Below are 17151 nucleotides of genomic sequence, written 5' to 3'. Positions count from 1 at the left end.
AACTTTTCTTCCTCCCACCCCTTTCATCCCTTGCAGTGTCACATTCACTGGTCAATGCACCCCTGTTTAGAGACTGCTATAAGTAGTAGACCAGAGGGTCATTGTTCAACTCACTTTGTTTGTGTTGAGCTCAACTTTTCTTCCTCCCACCCCTTTCATCCCTTGCAGTGTCACATTCACTGGTCAATGCACCCCTGTTTAGAGACTGCTATAAGTAGTAGACCAGAGGGTCATTGTTCAACTCACTTTGTTTGTGTTGAGCTACTGAATGGTAGATATATCCCCTGCTTCCCCACCCACTCCTTTAGCTGCAACTTATTTGTCACTTTCTATCAGGTTCATTGCCATCTGCGTTATTATCTTTTGAGCCACATTGAAGCCAGGGATCGGAGGGCTGGGCAGGTGGGGAGGGGAGGAGGATTGTCATTGGGATAGGCATGAAATAAAGGCACACACTTTGACCAAAATTCTGAGCGTGCAGTTGGAGATCTCAGGAACTTTAAGGAAACAGAGCGCTGCAAAATGTTGGTGAATCATTGGGTGAGTTTTGCAGCAGGAATGAAATATTGTGCAATTACCATTTGAGGATTTGGGTAATGTTTTGGAGGAAGATTGAAGAGTATGAGCAGTATGCTGTATGTTATGCAGCTCTTTGTCTCATTCTGTTTCATGTATTTAGCATTAAAACAATGTCAATGATTTTTATAAAGTCATTCAATGAAAATGCTGGTGGTAATTTTGAGTTTGTTTTAAAGAAAGCTTTCTTTTTTTCTAACAAGCTGCTGCATTTATGGAAGATTTACCAAGAGTTTGCCATCAAAGACATAAGCTAATCTCATAGATGCTGCACATTTTGGATGAATGGAAATATTAGTTGAAAGGGAGGATTCTGTCTGATGGTGAGGGTAAAGGGTGCAAATATTTAGTCAAGAAGTAGATACCAACGCTGTCATCTTATAAGTATGATGGTATTTTGAGCTTTATAAATAGGGATATAAAGATCCAGATTGAAAAGAGAGTGAAATTATAGTGTACACTAATGTTTAGACCAGTGAGAGAAAGAACAAATTGCATTCATGTCATTGTATAAGCCCAGCTTAAGTACTGAGTTTATAGAAAGCTTGTGAAAGTCCCACGTTGTCTATCGTATCGATTGATGGGATGCCACTTCGAATGAAAAACTGCAGTGATGTTGGGTTAATGTGGTTATTTCTACTGCAGCAAAGAAGGCTAGATATAAGATTGCATTTCAAAAAGGTTTTGATATTTTATTGGACTGGGGAATTGGCAGTTAGATTGAAACAGTTTAAACATTGTGAGGCGATAGATTGGGAGAATTACATCATGCAGCGAGTAGCCAGCATGCTGTGTTTAGCCACATGGATTGGCTAAGGCAAGCCCCTTTAAGAAGATGTGGAAAATACAAGGCTCAGGACCAGGAGAGCTGGACATTTGGGTTATGCTTTTCATGATGAGTAGAATGGCCACCTCCTGTGATGTAAACAATGTAATCTTTCAGATAAAATTGATAGATTACTTTTGAATTGTTTGTTTTATGGCTAAATGTAGCAGTCAATCTATACATATTAAAATTCCACAAACTGAAATTGGGAAGTATCTGCAATTGATTTGATCTGGATGTTAGCTAAAGGATAAAAATTGGACAGACTGAGAACACAATTTCCCCCATTCTCCATAAAGACATGCAATCGTTTCCCTGCTTCTGAGCTAAGAGACACGTTGTTTAACATATGATCTGAAAGTTGGTGCCTGTAATCACGCGGCATTCCCTTAGCAGTTGATTAAAGTGTGTCACAGGTTGAATGTCGTGGGTAGTACAGTGGCTCAGTGGTTAGCACTGCTGCCTCACAGCACCCAGGACCTGGGTTCAATTCCACCCTATCTGTGTGGAGTTTGCACATTCTCTTGGTGTCTGTGTGGGTTTCCTCTGGGTGCTCCTCCCTCAGTCCAAAGCTTAGGTAAATTGGCCATGGGAAATGCAAGGTTACAGGGATAGGGTAAGGATTGGATTTGGGTGAAATGTTCATTGAACAGTCAGTATGGACTTGATGTGCTGAATGGCCTTCTTCCAAACTGTAGACATTGTATGTTTCTATGTTCCAGTGCTGAAGAGCCGAGAATGCTAACCATTTTAAACTGGCACTCAGCAAATCTAGGAAAAGTTTGAAAAGGTTGGAATTTTCTGCCCTTGTTGTAGGCTTGGTCTTGAGTTTGTTGAGTTGAATTGAATTTATTGTCACATGTACTGAGGCACAGTGAAAAGCTTTGTCTTGTGAGCAGTACAGGCAGATCACCATTAAGTAAATAATAGGTAAACTGCGGCAAAAACACAGGTACAGGCGAATGTTAAGAGTTTGAGTCCATTCAGTATTCTAACAACAGTACAATAGCAACTGTTTTGAAACCGGCTGGAGCCGGTTCAGGGCTGCTGTACCTTCTCCCTGATGGTAGAAGTTGTAGAAAAACATTGCCAGGGTGGGATGGATCTTTGAGAATGCTGGCGGCCTTTCCTTGACAACGGGCCTGGTAGATGGATTGTAGAGATGGGAGGTTGGCCTTTGTGATTGTCCGGGTGGAGATCGCCACTCGCTGTAACCATCTCCAATCTTGAGTGGTACAGTTGTCATACCAGGTCATGATACATCCAGACAAAATGCTCTCGATGGCGCACCTAGAAAAGTTGGCAAGGGTATTTGCCATCATGCCACATCTCAGCTGCCTGAGGAAGAAGAGAAGTTGTTGGGGCTTTGTAACCAGTGCGTGCATATGAAGAGTCCAAGAAAGCTTGTTTTGGATGGATTGTCTACGGATCAAAATTGTGATCTGTAGACTTCTATAAAAACTTTTTTAAAAATCAAGGAATAAAGGATAGTGCCAACGTCAGTAAAGAAAAGCTGAACATGGGAAATGTTAGTTTTAGCTAGACTCAGATTGGCAATAGGGTCATACTATGTTCCAGCATGATAGCAGCTCACTGCAATGAGGTTTGAGTCTGCATGTTAATTATAATTATCCAGTCTGTCTTGTTTTACAGTTAGATGGGTGGAATCCTGTCCCCAGGAACCTTTGCATTAAATCTGGGATTTAATCCCAATATTAAACAGAAGAATTACTAGATTAATTTGTTTTCTTTCCTGGGATATGGGCATTTCTGGCATTGCCCATCGGTAATTGCTGTTGAGCTGAGTGGCTTGTTCAGCCATTTCAAAGGATAGTTCAGAGTCAACCACATTGTTGTAGGTCTGGACTCACCTGTAGCCCAGATCAGGAAATGATAGATTCCTTTCCTTAAAAGGGTATTAAATCAAATTGATTTTAAATGACAATTCAAGTTAACTTCATGATCATTGTCATCGTGACTAATTGTTCCATTCCAGATTTGAGCTTTTTAAAATTTAGTTTGAATTCAAATTGAGCCTATGGATTACTTAGTAGGAGCAAATTACTGCAGATGCTGGAATCTGTACTGAAAACAAAAAAATGCTGGAGATCACAGTGGATCAGAAAGCATCCATGGAGCGAAAGCAAGTAACATTTCGTGTCTAGATGACTCTTCAGCTCTGATAAAGAGTCATCTAGTCTTGAAACTTCTGGATGACTTGTCCAGTGACATTACCATTACTCTATTGAATACCCCGAAATAATGCAGAGAGGTAGACAGAACAATAAGGTAATTATTTAAGATGCTGGTCAATGTGGAGCAGCACTATTTTCAGGCTTGTCGTTAATTGAAATGTACAACTTCTGCCTCACACCCATTTACATCCCATGACTAAATACTGAGTTAAAGGTGACTGTATTTTGTATGGCCTGACATTGTGTGTAGTGGAATCACCTTCCCAGTAAATCTAAAATTCAGAAATGGGTTCCCAGCTTTTGCCTTTTAAGCAGCTTGTTGATAGCATTAGGTCTTCACAGTGAAGTGTTGGCATCACAGCTGCACATGTTAAGAAGTTGGGTTGTTTTGGTCATCAATGAGTTTGTCATTTCTTTCGTACTGTCTTATCTAGAACTCTGCTGCTCACAATGAGAACTCTTCTAGAATCATCCGAGTTGGAACAAGAAAGAGCCAGGTAAGTTATAAACTTGTATCTGAAAAATTTTCCAGCCAATTGAAGATCAGCTATGCTGAATTCTATCCACTGCTGGTTTTCTTTGTTAAAAACCTTTTTCAGAGTCCTTTGATTTGCTTTTCCCCCAAAGGTTAAGGTTTTATTTCAATACTGAATATGTTTTTGTGGGCTCACAATCTTTACCTTAAAGACATTTTCAATGTGCAGCACAATAGCTTAAATGTGTGGATTGACACTTGAATCAAAGTTTGTGAGAAGATTTGTAGCTCGGGTGCTCATTGTTGTGGTTCTGTTCGCCGAGCTGGGAATTTGTGTTGCAGACGTTTCGTCCCCTGTCTAGGTGACATCCTCAGTGCTTGGGAGCCTCCTGTGAACTCATGTTGCTTGTCATCTGCGTGTGTGGCTACTAAGGATAGCTGGTCGTGTCGTTTCGTGACACTTTAATCAGCAGGGACAGTGTGTGTGAGGGTACTGGGTTGCTCCTTTATCCTTGTCACTTATCCAGATCAGCAGAACTCTGTCAGTTTGTAGCTGAGTCACTGTGGCGAGAATTGTGGGAGGGGGCATAACATGATAAAACCCAGAGCGGGGCAGATGGACCAAGCAGATAAGTGTCTTTGTTCTGGGAATTCTCCCATCAATGACTCCTGAAATGCTACTTTAGAAGTTTCAGCGGGAATATCTACACATGCATAATAGCTGTTTCACTTTTCTTAATCTGACATCAAACACATGCTTCTTTCCCTGCCTGCTGCAGTGTGAGGCACAGAGTAGACCCAGAGTATCCTGGCGCCAGAGATCTGCCACCCCATCTCTCACTGCCACTCCTGTTTCACAGAACACACTCAGCTCATCACTGTACTGGAAACCACTGCAAATATTAAACTCAGTGATCACGATAGTTACCCAGGATGCATAGACTTGCTGAGACATTTGTATCATCAATAGTTGCACTTTATGTGCCAGAAGACTGGAGGTTGGCTAATGTGGTGCCATTCTTTAAGAAAGGTGGTAGGGAAAAGCCAGGGAACTATAGACCGGTGAGCTTGACATCAGTAGTGGGCAAGTTGTTGGAGGGAATCCTGAGGGACAGGATTTACATACATTTGGAAAGGCAGGAACTGATTAAGGATAGTCAACATGACTTTGTGCGTGGGAATTCATGTCTCATGAATTTGATTGAATTTTTTGAAGAAGTACCAAAGAGGATTGATGAGGGCAGAGCGGTGGACGTGATCTATATGGACTTCAGTAAGGTGTTTGACAAGGTTCCTCATCGGAAGGTTAGATCTCATGGAATCCAGGGAGAACTAGCCATTTAGATACAGAACTGGCTTGAAGGTAGAAGACAGAGGGTGGTGGTGGAGGGTTGCTTTTCAGACTGGAGGCCTGTGACCAGTGTGTGCATCAAGATTAGTGCTGGGTCCACAACTTTTCGTCATTTATATAAAATGATTTGGATGTGAACATAGGAGGTACAGTTAGTAAGTTTGCAGATGACACCAAAATTGGAGGTGTGGGTGGACAGCGAAGAAGGTTACTTTGGTTTACAATGGGATCTCAATCAGATGAGCCAATGGGCTGAGGAGTGGCAGATGGAGTTTAATTTAGATAAATGTGAAGTGCTGTATTTTGGAAAAGCAAATCAGAGGAGGACTTATACACTTAATGGTAAGGTCCTAGGGAGTGTTGCTGAACAAAGAGACCTTGGGGTGCAGGTTCATAGCTCCTTGAAAGTGGAGTCGCAGGTAAATAGGATAGTGAAGAAGGTGTTTGATATCCTTTCCTTTATTGAACAGAGTATTGAGTACAGGAGTTGGGAGGTCATGTTGTGGCTGTAGAGGACATCGGTTCGGCCACTTTTGGAATAAAGTGTACAGTTCTGGTCTCCTTCCTATTGGAAAGATGTTGTGAAATGTGAAAGGGTTCAGAAAAGATTTACAAGGATGTTGCCAGGGTTGGAGAATTTGAGCTATAAGGCGAGGTTGAATAGGCTGGGGCTGTTTTCCCTGGAGTGTCAGAGGCTGAGGGGTGACCTTCCAAAGGATTATAAAATCATGAAGGTCATAGATAGGGTAAATAAGGTCTTTTCCCTGAGGTGGGGGATTCCAGAACTAGAGAGCATAGGTTTAGGGTGAGAGGGGAAAAATATAAAAGAGACTTTTTCACACAGAGGGTAGTACATGTATGGAATGAGCTGCCAGAGGAAGTGGTGGAGGCTGGTACAATTACAATATTTAAAAGGCATCTGGATGGATATATGAATAGGAAGGGTTTGGAGGGATATGGGCCGGGTGCTGGCAGATGGGACTAGATTGGGTTGGGATATCTGGTCGGCATGGACGGGTTGGACCGAAGGGTCTGTTTCCATGCTGTACAGCTCTATGACTGTATAACTGATTTAGTTTAGCATCATCACGGTGACAGCTTCACCTAATTTACAGCTTTTGTCCCTTTGCTCTTTGACAGCATCCCAAAAAAACTGGAAAATGTTACTTCATATTTCCCCTATTCAATCTCAACGTAAAAGAGTATAATCCAGTGTTATGCTTAACGGTACTCTGACTTAGACAATGGTCCTTGCAGCAGTAAGTGCAGCTCCTTTTTAAGTCTAACTTGGAGCTTACGTTCATTCATTCTCGGGAGGTTGATGTCCCTGACACCCACAATCTGTCATTACTTCCCCAAGAAAATGGTGGTGCTTTCATGTTGCCAGTCCCTAAATGTGGTTTGTTGTCTCAGAGCGAAAAGCTGCCCCATGTGCAGAAATGGATGTGCCTGTTGGTTTCTCAACTCAGGCAGATTGTGTGTGTGTGTGTGTGTGTGTGTGTGTGTGAGGTGTGTGTGTGTGTGTGTGTGTGAGAGAGAGAAATCTGATTGATCTGTGTTTTGCTTTTCCCAGCTTGCTCGGACTCAGACTGGCTTCGTGACAGACATGCTGAAGCAATGTTATCCAAACACGGAACTTGAAATCAGTAAGTACTGGTTGCTTGGGGAATCAGGGAAAATATCCTGATATGGAGGATACAATTCACATAGTTGGGTTGATAATTATGGTTGGAAACCCAGACTGAATGAGGGAAAACTATACATACCTTTCAAGAATTACATGGTGCTGGAAAAGCACAGCTGGTCAGGCAGCATCCAAGGAGCAGATGAGTCAATGTTTCAAGTAAAAGCTCTTTATCAGGAATGCTTGAAACGTCAATTCTCCTGCTCCTCAGATGCTGCCTGATTGGTTGTGCTTTTCCAGCACCACACTCTTCGACTCTGATCTCCAGCATTTGCAGTCCTCACTGTCTCCCTTCATGGATTGTGGGCATCACTGTCTAGACCAGCATTTATTACCCATCCCTAACTGGCTAGAGGACTTTGCAGAACCAGCCATATTGCTGTGCGTCTGGAGTCGCATGTAGGCAGACCGCCTCAGGATGCAGTTTGCTTCCCTAAAGGCAAATCAGTTTTTCCAAATTCCAGATTTCTGGAATTGAAATTCCACCACTTGCTATTGTGGGATTGAACACAGGATACTAGAACATTGCCAGGATCTCTGGATTAATGGGTCTTGTGATAATACCTCTAGGCTGTTGCCTTCCCTAAGAAACTATAAAAGCAACAGTTTAAAAAGGATGAAGGGATCATATTGACATTTTTTGGTGAGTGGATAAATTAGACCCTAAAACATAGTATCGAAAACAGCAGAAAGATACCTGTTCCTTCACTCATCAAAACTGTGCCCCATCTGTTGATTGATACTCTTGTCCAGCATCAGTCTCCGTCCCAGCTTTAAAAGCTCCAATAGAGTCTGAGAATCTATAACCTTTGAGAGGGGTGGTTTCATTTTTGCTATGTGCTCATGTTACTCCTGGAAGGCTGAGTTCTAATTTTAATTTTGTCCCCTTCTTGTTCTGCACATCCCGTCGTTGGAAGCGTTTCTTCCTGTTTACCCTATCAAATCTTTTCATCATTTTAATCACCTCAATCTGATCACCTCTGAACTACCATTTGTAGAAAACAAATTTATCTGACATGTACTTATATGATAATCCCTTAAGCTCTGACATCACTGGTGAATATATGAGAGACCCTTTCCCAGGCAAGAGTTTTCAAACTAAACATACAAATTTGAGATTGGAGAAGCTAAAGGGAGAGGCTGAATAGGCTGGGGCTGTTTCCTCTGGAGTGTTGGAGGCTGAGGGGTGACCTTATAGTGGCTTATAAAATCATAAGGGGCATGGAGAGGGTAAATAGACAAGGTCTTTTTCCTAGGGTGGGGGAGTCCAGAGCTAGAGGGCATAAGTTTAGGGTGAGAGGAGAAAGATTTAAAAGGCACCTAAAGGACAATCTTTTCAAAGGATGGTGCGTGTATGGAATGAGCTGCGAGAGGAAGTGGTGGAGGCTGGTACAATTACAGCATTTAAAAGGCAGCTGGATGGGTATATGAATAGGAAGGGTTTACAGGGATATGGGCCAAGTGCTGGCACATGGCACTAGATTAGTTTAGGATATCTGGTCAGCATGGCCGAGTTGGACCGAAGGGTGTGTTACCATGCCGTACAGATCTATGACTCTAAGTGCAGAGAAGGCAGTATTTGACTTGTTCGATGGCCAGTGTAGCATCATAGACTAAAGAGCATGTTTCTGGGTGACTGTATACCTAATTTGCACTGGATTGATAAATCTGCGGAATAGCAAACCCAGGGGATGCTGAAAGAGGAAAGTGTTACAAATTTTAAGAGGCTACAGGGTAAATGTTTGATGAATGGGCTATTACAGGACAGAAAAGTAAAACAGGAGTGTGTGACCTGTCTGATTGAGGTAATTGGACCTCGCAGCTCAGAGCAGGAATGGGTGGTGAGGTTGGTTTAATATATTTTGTGATGCTCTGTGGGTGGCAGTCTGGAGGGTTCTTGCTTTGCCTCACCAATTTGGAGAAATGTTATAATTTTTCTGGAATTGGCCTGTGGATATTTTTGACCTTGTGTTGAAGTTAGGCTGACCAGGGTCCGGCCTGAGCTGGGGAGATTGACCGGGGTCCGGGCGGTAGGGATTGGCCCATAGTGTGGTTGTGGTACTGCTGACTGGGTGGGGTGGAGTGAGATGGGACATAACCGCCCAGGCTGTGCAGGGATAATGACCCGGGATGGGGGAAGTGGGGGTGTACCTGACCAGGGTACAGAGGCTGGGTAGAGGATCTGTCCGTCAGCTAGGGAGGGATCTGCATTCAGGAGATGGATGTGAGCTTGATGGTATTTTCCCTAAACTGATGCTGAATACCCTGGAATAATGCTGTTTTTTTTTTATCAATGCAGTTGCTATGACAACCACTGGGGACAAAATTCTGGATACAGCGCTCTCAAAGGTATCTCTTATTTTCTTTCATTATGCAATTTTGTAAATTGCTGTAAAATGGTGTCTGTCATGCAATTATCCTTGAATTAAGCCCTTTAAATGGGGCGGTGTAGAGAAAGCCTTACACCGTACCTAACTCTATGCTGACCCTGTCCTGGGAGTGTTAGATGTGGACAGTGTTGAGGTAGCTTTACTTTGTTTAAAAGAGTAAAGGCAGCTTTACTTTAAGATTGGAAGAGTAGACGGTGCTTAACTCTGCATTGAATGCCATGCTGTCCTTGTCCTGGGGGTGGTTCATTTCAGCACTCTTGAGGGACGTTTATTTCTGTTTAAGAGCAGAGGGAGTTTTACTCTGTGTCTGAACCAGTGCTGTCATTGTCCTGGGAGTGTTTGATGGGGCCAGAGTCCAGGGAACTTTACTTAGAGCTTACTTTTAGTTTAAAAGGTTAGAGAGAGATTGGGAATAGTGTCAAGGAAGTTTTACTTCCAGTTTAAAAGAGTGAAGCCATTTTTCTTTTCAGGTTAAAAGAATAGAGGAGGCTTGACTTTGATTCGAAGCCTGTGCTGTACCTGTTCTGGGATTGTTTGAAGGGGGGAATGGGGGAGAGAGTTCTCTTTTTAGTTTAAAAGAGGAGAAGGAGCTTTACTCTGTGTCTAAGAATGTTTGTTAGTGACAAACTATGCTTTCAGTGGAGCATTTTTCAATTTCGTAACTTCAAATGTAGACACTAAAATATTTTGCAATTAGCTGATTTCCATAAAGGTAACAAAGACAACTAAATGTGTGTCAGTTTTAAAGTAATCTGATTCCAGCCCACCCCATTTCAAATCTACTCTCCGTAGTGTCAGGTGGACCTTTTGTAGGTTCTTCAGTATTTTGTGGGTCTCTGTCCATACATCACTGCTATAAAGTGAGTGAGGAGCAGGAGTAGGGGAGAGATATACATGCACCAGGTTGACATTATTAACCCAGGTTTTGATTTCTCTGTTAGATTGGAGAGAAGAGCCTGTTCACAAAGGAGCTGGAAACTGCATTGGAGAAAAATGAGTATGAATTCCTGGGTGTTTATCTATCTGTCATTCACAATGCTGTTGATTTTATATTGGGAGTCGTGCTTTGTAAAATATTTCCTCTTCGCTATTATTTAATATGATTGTCAGCAACTATAACATGGTCAGCTGCTTCACAGTGGGTAACACACTTGCCTTGCAGCCACAAGATTGAGTTCCATTCCATAGACTTGAGCACAATCTGGGCTCACACACTGATGCTGCAGGAAAAGTGGCACAGGTGCCAGCCTTTGAATGAGGTAGTGGAGTAAGGGCTTGGCTGCCCCCTCAAACAGGTAGACTGACAGCTAGACAGGCCTGGGGAGTCTCCACAGTGTTAATACAGGATTAGAGCTCATCCTGAGTCCCTTTACCTCAAAGCACTTCATTAACTGTACCATCATTATTGTAATGTAGGAGATACTGAGGACTGCACATGCTTGAGAAGTCAGAGTCGATTACGTCTGGTGCCGGAAAACGCACGTCAAGTCAGGCAGCATCTGAGGAGCAAGAGGTTGATGTGTTGGGCATAAGCTCTTCATCAGGAATGGTGAAGGGTCAAGCTCATCAGATACTGCCTGACTAGATGTGCTTTTTCCAGCACTATACTTTACCGACTCTTATTGTAACGTAAGAAAGACAGCAACCAAATTGTACACAGCAAGATCCCACAAACAGCATGGTAATGATTGTAATATGTTTTGGGGATGTTGCTGTTCTCTGAAATAGTACTATGGCATCATTTTCACCCATCCAGAGGGCAGATGAGTTCTTGCCTTTATTGCTTTTGAAAGTGGGTGCCACATCTGACTATTTTAAAAAAGAAGCCATGCCCTACGTACTGCACTGAAATGCTAGCCTGAGTTATGTGCTCGAATCTCGAGTGGACACAAGCTATTTTCTGGTTTACTTCAACAACTTTTTAAAACTGGCTAAAGGAGTAACTCTGGAGGGCATGCAACAAAGGCTTGCCAGATTGATTCCTGATGTATGAAGAGAATCTGGATTGATTAGGATATACAGGTACACAATCCTTTATCCGAAATTCCAAAATCCGAAAAGTTCTGAAATCTGAAATGTTTTTGTGGAGTGTGGAGCATCATTTTGGCGTGCAAACACGTGACCCAACTCCACACCTGGTCAAACCACGTTACTGAGATGTGACATGGCAGCGTGGCTCAGCACTGGCAGGTGAAAATTGTGTCTTGTTCCCAAGTGCGAGTGCAGTTGGGTAATATATTTTTTTATTTCACTGAGAAAATGTCATTTATTCCGAAATCTAAAAAATTCCAAAATCGGAAAAACAACTGGCCCAAGGATTTCAGATAAAGGGTTGTGTACCTGTACTCGCTGGAGGTTAGAAGAATGAGGGAGGATTCTCAAACCTATAAAATTCTGGCGGGACTAGACTTCGTAAATGGAGGAAGGATGTCACTGATTACTTTACCTTTGGTTCTGTAGTCTTAACTGTTACACTGTTTTACTGCTGGCACTTCACATGCAATTGCTGTCTTGCAGAGTTGACCTGGTAGTTCATTCTCTAAAAGATCTGCCAACTACACTCCCTCCAGGGTTTACAATTGGAGCCATCTGCAAGTGAGTGTTTTCAGTTAAGAATGTTAGTGAGGGTTTATACAAGTTATTTTCTTCATCAAAACAAGCCTCCAGAGTCCAGCTGAACTTTACACTGTATCTAATCTCATGCTGTATCGTACCTGGGAGTGTTTGATGGGGTTGGTGTACTTCTGAATCTAAATCTGAAGTCAGTTGTGAGGAGAGTTCCTCCTTCAGTTTATACAGCTGATATTGAGATGCTAAAGAAGTGGCCATCTTTACAGAGCTTAACGTTTCATAGTTGTCTCACTCAATAGAAATTCTCTTTGGACATATTGTCCCCTTTTCATTTTCCCCTTTCCAAATAACCAGCGAGTGCTGACTGGGACATTCCCCAAGCACTGAAACTGCTATTGTCATTGCAAATAAACTACAGACAGTGTGCAGAGATGAGCTTTGATTTGTATTCTCAACTGTCTTGTTGCAGACGTGAAATTCCCTTTGATGCTGTTGTTCTGCACCCGAGCCATGCAGATAAATCCCTGGACACACTGCCGGAGAGAAGGTGAGCTACTGAGCCAGTTGTGTGCTTTACTGTGTGGAATAACTAATCTTACAGGACTGGAGAAAAAGCCAACTCTCATTTTGAGATTTTTGGATGAGATTTCTTACAGTCCAGGAAGGTGTTGGTTTTGAGTGCAATGTTCTCATCTCCCTCTCCCTTGTCTGTTTACAGTGTAGTGGGAACTAGTTCCCTACGACGAGCTGCGCAGCTAAGACGGAGATTTCCTCACCTGGAATTCAAGGATATTGTATCCTTTATTGCTCTTCAAAGCTCCTTACACAGAACTTTATAAATATGTAACCGAGAAAGCCATTAGTCAATAGTGCCTGTGTCTGCTTTCTGCATGTGTACATAGAAATTAGAAACAGGAGTCAGCCATTCAGTCCCTAGAACCTGTTTCTCAATAAGATCGCGGCTGCTCTCTCCACAGGCACTTTGATTTAAAAAAAAATGGTTTTGTTGAAGTGTCAAGATATAATTCTCTTGAAGTACATCTAAAATACAACCCAGCAGCAGGCCATTTGGTCCAGCTAGTTTATGCTGGTATTTGTATTCCACCAGGCTCCTTTTTCCCATTGTCATCCTTTATTTTTCTTTATTTCAACAGATCTTTCTCTCCCTCGATTACTCCTTTAGTTTCCTTTCTATCTATTTGTATCAACTTCTCTCTCTCTGTCAGCCTCTTTAAAGAAAAATGTCCCAATGTATTTCTGATAGGTAACTTTTTCATTCTTAAATCTTGTTTGCACTTGTCAAGTGTTTCTTCATGTTCTTTTTAATAATATAGAGACGAGAGCTGTACATATACCTTGCAGTCTGACCACAGTGCTATGTCAGCCATTGTCATGGTTACTCATTATCAGATTAGATTCCCTACAGTGTGGAAACAGGCCCTTTGCTCCTACAATCCACACTGACCTTCCGAAGAGTAAACCACCCAGACCCATTTTCCCTCTGACTAATGCACCTAACAACTATGGACAATTTAGCATGGTCAATTCACCTGACCTGCACATCTTTGGAATGTGGGAGGAAACCGGACCACCTGGGGGAAACCCGCGCAGACATGGGGAGAATGTGCAAACTCCACGCAGATAGTTGCCTACGGCTGGAATCGAACCTGGGACCCTGGCGCTGTGAGGCAGCAGTGCTAACTACTGAGCCACCGTTCCTCCCCAATATACAATAGTCAGTCTTCAAAATGTGTTAACGTGAACCACATACTGCTCGGACACATTGTTTGGAGCCAATGAATACAGACTGGGATCACTGAGCGCAGTTTAAGAATAGGAACAGTCTCAGTACAGTAACCATCTCTATGGTGTAAAATCATCTAATTCTGCACTTACTGCTAGGATAGCATCTAGAGAACCAGTGATTTTGGTTCGCGAAAAAGCAATCTCCTCATCTTTAAATTGAAAATGGAGTTCCGGTTTGCTGCTGTTTGGGATGGGTTCCAGTGGGCATGCAGCTTATCGATAGCCAGGATATGTTTGTTCCTGAAGGAACTTATCCATCCTGTTACTGGAGGCAGTGTGAAATTGGGCAGAGGACGGTACTGCAGATGCTGGAGATTGGAGTCAAGATTAGTGTGGTGCTGGAAAGGCACAGCAGGTCAGGGAGCATCCGAGGAGCAAAAGCCCTTCATCTCTCTACATGCCTACCTTGAAGAAGTTCTCCTCCTCTCAGTGTGAAACTGGTTTGAACTGATGTTGGTACCAGTATCTGCCTGGTGTCAGGAGGGCTGCACCAGGAGTGTCAGGTGTGGTTTGGTACTGGTTCCTGGGTCTTTCTTTAACAGTTTTGATCACAGCGAGGCAATTTGAATACTAGGTTAAAGAAGCTTGATGAGAAAAATGATTACAGTGCTATTGTACTAGCAGCAGCTGGACTGCGAAGAATGGGATGGGAGAATCGGATCAGTCAGGTATGACTCTTAATAACCTGTTTAATAATGTCATGTGCATTTCCAAACCCTAAGGATTTTTGTAACAGTCAGTCATCGAATGCAGGCTTCACTAGTTGGGCCAGCATTTATTGTCCATCCCTAACTGTCCGTTGAGAAGATGATGAGTACTATAGGGATGCAGTGGCCTAGTGGAAATGTCACTAGGCTATTCATCTGGAGAGCAGGAAAATCGGTGTTTTGGGCCAGAGCCCTCCTTCACGAATCCTGATGAAGGGCTCTGGCCTGAAACATTGATCTTCCTGCTTCTCAGATGCTGCCTGACCTGCTGGGCTTTTCCAGCAACACACTCTCAACTCTGATCTCCAGTATCTGCAGACCTCACTGTCTCCTATTCATCTGGAGACGTAGAGTAATGTCCTGGGCAGCCCACCACAGCAGATGGTGGAACTTGAATTCAGTAAAAATCTGGAATTAAGAATCTAATGATGACCATGAATCCATTGTTGATTGTTGGAAAAGCCCATCTGGTTCACTAATGTCCTTTAGGGAAGGAAAATGCCATCCTTACGTGGTCTAGCCTACATAGAACAATATGGTGCAGAACAGGCCCTTCAACCCTCAACGTTGTGCCGACCTGTGAACTAATCTAAGCCCATCCCACGACATTATCCCATCGTCATCTATGTACTTATCCTAGGATTGTTTAAATCTCCCTAATGTGGCTGAGTTAACTACATTGGCAGCCTTACCACTCTCTCAGTAAAGAACCTGCCTCTGACCTCTGTCTTAAATCTATCCCCCTCGTGCAAGCTGACATCGTCATCCTAGGAAAAAGACTCTCACTGTCTACCTTATCTAATTTTCTGATCATCTTGTATGTCTCTATTAAATCCCCTCTTAGCCACCTTCTCTCCAATGAGAACAGACCCAAGTCCCTCAGCCTTTCCTCATAAGACCTTCCCTCCAGACCAGGCAACATCCTAGTAAATCTCCTCTGAACCTTTTCCAATGCTTCCAATAGGGTGACCAGAACTGTACACAATATTCCAAATGTGGCTGCACTAGCGTTTTGTATAGTTGCAGTGTGACATTACAGCTGCAGAACTCGATCCCTCTACCAATACAACCTAACACACCGTATGCCTTCTTAACAGCCCTATCAATCTGAATAGGAGAAAGTGAGGACTGCAGGTGCTGGAGATCAGAGCTGAAAATGTGTTGCTGGAGAATGGCTTATGCCCGAAACGTCGATTCTCCTGTTCCTTGGATGCTGCCTGACCTGCTGCGCTTTTCCACCAACACATTTTCAGCTCTATCAATCTGAGTGGCAACTTTCAGGGATCTATGTACATGGACTCCAAGATCCCTCTGCATATCCACACTACCAAGAATCTTTCCATTGACCCAGTATTCTATCTTCCTGTTATTCTTCCCAAAGTGCATCACCTCACATTTAGCTGCATTGAACTCCATTTGTCACCTCTCAGCCCAAGTCTGCAGTTTATCCAAGTCCCCCTGCAACCTGCAACATTCTTCCAAACTGTCCACTACTCCACCGACTTTCGTGTCGTTTGTAAATTTACTAACCCATCCACCTATGACTGCGTCTAAGTCATTGATAAAAATGACAAACAGCAGTGGTCTCAAAAAAGATCCTTGTGGCACACCACTAGTAACCGGACTCCAGACTGAATATTTTCCATCAATCACCACTCGCTGCCTTCTTACAGAAAGCCAGTTTCTAATCCAAACTGCTAAATCACCTTCAATCCCATGCCTCTGCATTTTCTCCAACAGCCTACCATGTGGAACCTTATCAAAGGCTTTGCTGAAGTCAACTGCCCTACCCTCATCCACATGCTTGGTCACCTTCTCAAAAAACTCAATGAGGTTTGAGAGACATGACCTGCCCTTGACGAAACCATGTTGACTATCTACAATCAAATTGTTGCTTGCTAGATGATTATAAATCCTATCTCCCATAATCCTTTCCAAAATCTTCCCTACAACAGATGTAAGGATCACTGGTCTATAATTAACTGGGTCATCTCTACTGCCTTTCTTGAACAAGGGCACAACACTTGCAATCCTCCAGTCCTCTGGTACTAAATCTGTAGACAATGACGACTCAAAGATCAAAGCCAAAGGCTCCTAGATGATTATAAATCCTATCTCCCATAATCCTTTCCAAAATCTCCCCTACAACAGAGGTAAGGATCACTGGTCTATAATTAACTGGGTCATCTCTACTGCTTTTCTTGAACAAGGGCACAACACTTGCAATCCTCCAGTCCTCTGGTACTAAATCTGTAGACAATGACGACTCAAAGATCAAAGCCAAAGGCTCCAATTCCACCTCCCTAGCTTCCCAGAGACTCCTTGGATAAATCCCATCCAGGAGAAAGTGAGGACTGCAAATGCTGGAGATCAGAGCTGAAAAATGAGTTGCTGGAAAAGCGCAGCAGGTCAGGCAGCATCCAAGGAGCAGGAGAATCAGCGTTTCGGGCATAAGCCCTTCTTCAGGAATGAGGAGGGTGTGCCAAGCAGGCTAAGATAAAAGGTAGGGAGGAGGGACTTGGGGGAGGGGCGTTGGGAATGCGATAGGTGGAAGGAGGTTAAGGTGAGGG

The 17151-nt window shown here is 43.1% G+C and overlaps 1 protein-coding gene across 1 annotated transcript in view; it reads left to right on the top strand.

Annotated features, from left to right (window-relative positions):
- Nucleotides 1-137: 137 nt before the first annotated feature.
- The window catches only part of hmbsb (hydroxymethylbilane synthase, b), a 26765-nt gene continuing 9751 nt past the window's right edge, over nt 138-17151 (top strand). The window contains exons 1-9 of the mRNA XM_043677762.1: nt 138-540; nt 4032-4094; nt 6997-7069; nt 9407-9456; nt 10439-10494; nt 12015-12092; nt 12538-12615; nt 12787-12862; nt 14429-14542. Coding sequence (XP_043533697.1) covers nt 523-540; nt 4032-4094; nt 6997-7069; nt 9407-9456; nt 10439-10494; nt 12015-12092; nt 12538-12615; nt 12787-12862; nt 14429-14542 — 606 coding nt within the window. The 5' untranslated portion in view covers nt 138-522. The remainder of the gene's footprint in view (nt 541-4031; nt 4095-6996; nt 7070-9406; nt 9457-10438; nt 10495-12014; nt 12093-12537; nt 12616-12786; nt 12863-14428; nt 14543-17151) is intronic.

Source organism: Chiloscyllium plagiosum, chromosome 36, assembly GCF_004010195.1.
Source record: "Chiloscyllium plagiosum isolate BGI_BamShark_2017 chromosome 36, ASM401019v2, whole genome shotgun sequence".
NCBI classification, from domain to species: Eukaryota; Metazoa; Chordata; class Chondrichthyes; order Orectolobiformes; family Hemiscylliidae; genus Chiloscyllium; species Chiloscyllium plagiosum.
Note: the sequence above shows the minus strand (reverse complement) of the source record. Positions and strands in the feature narration are given on the sequence as shown.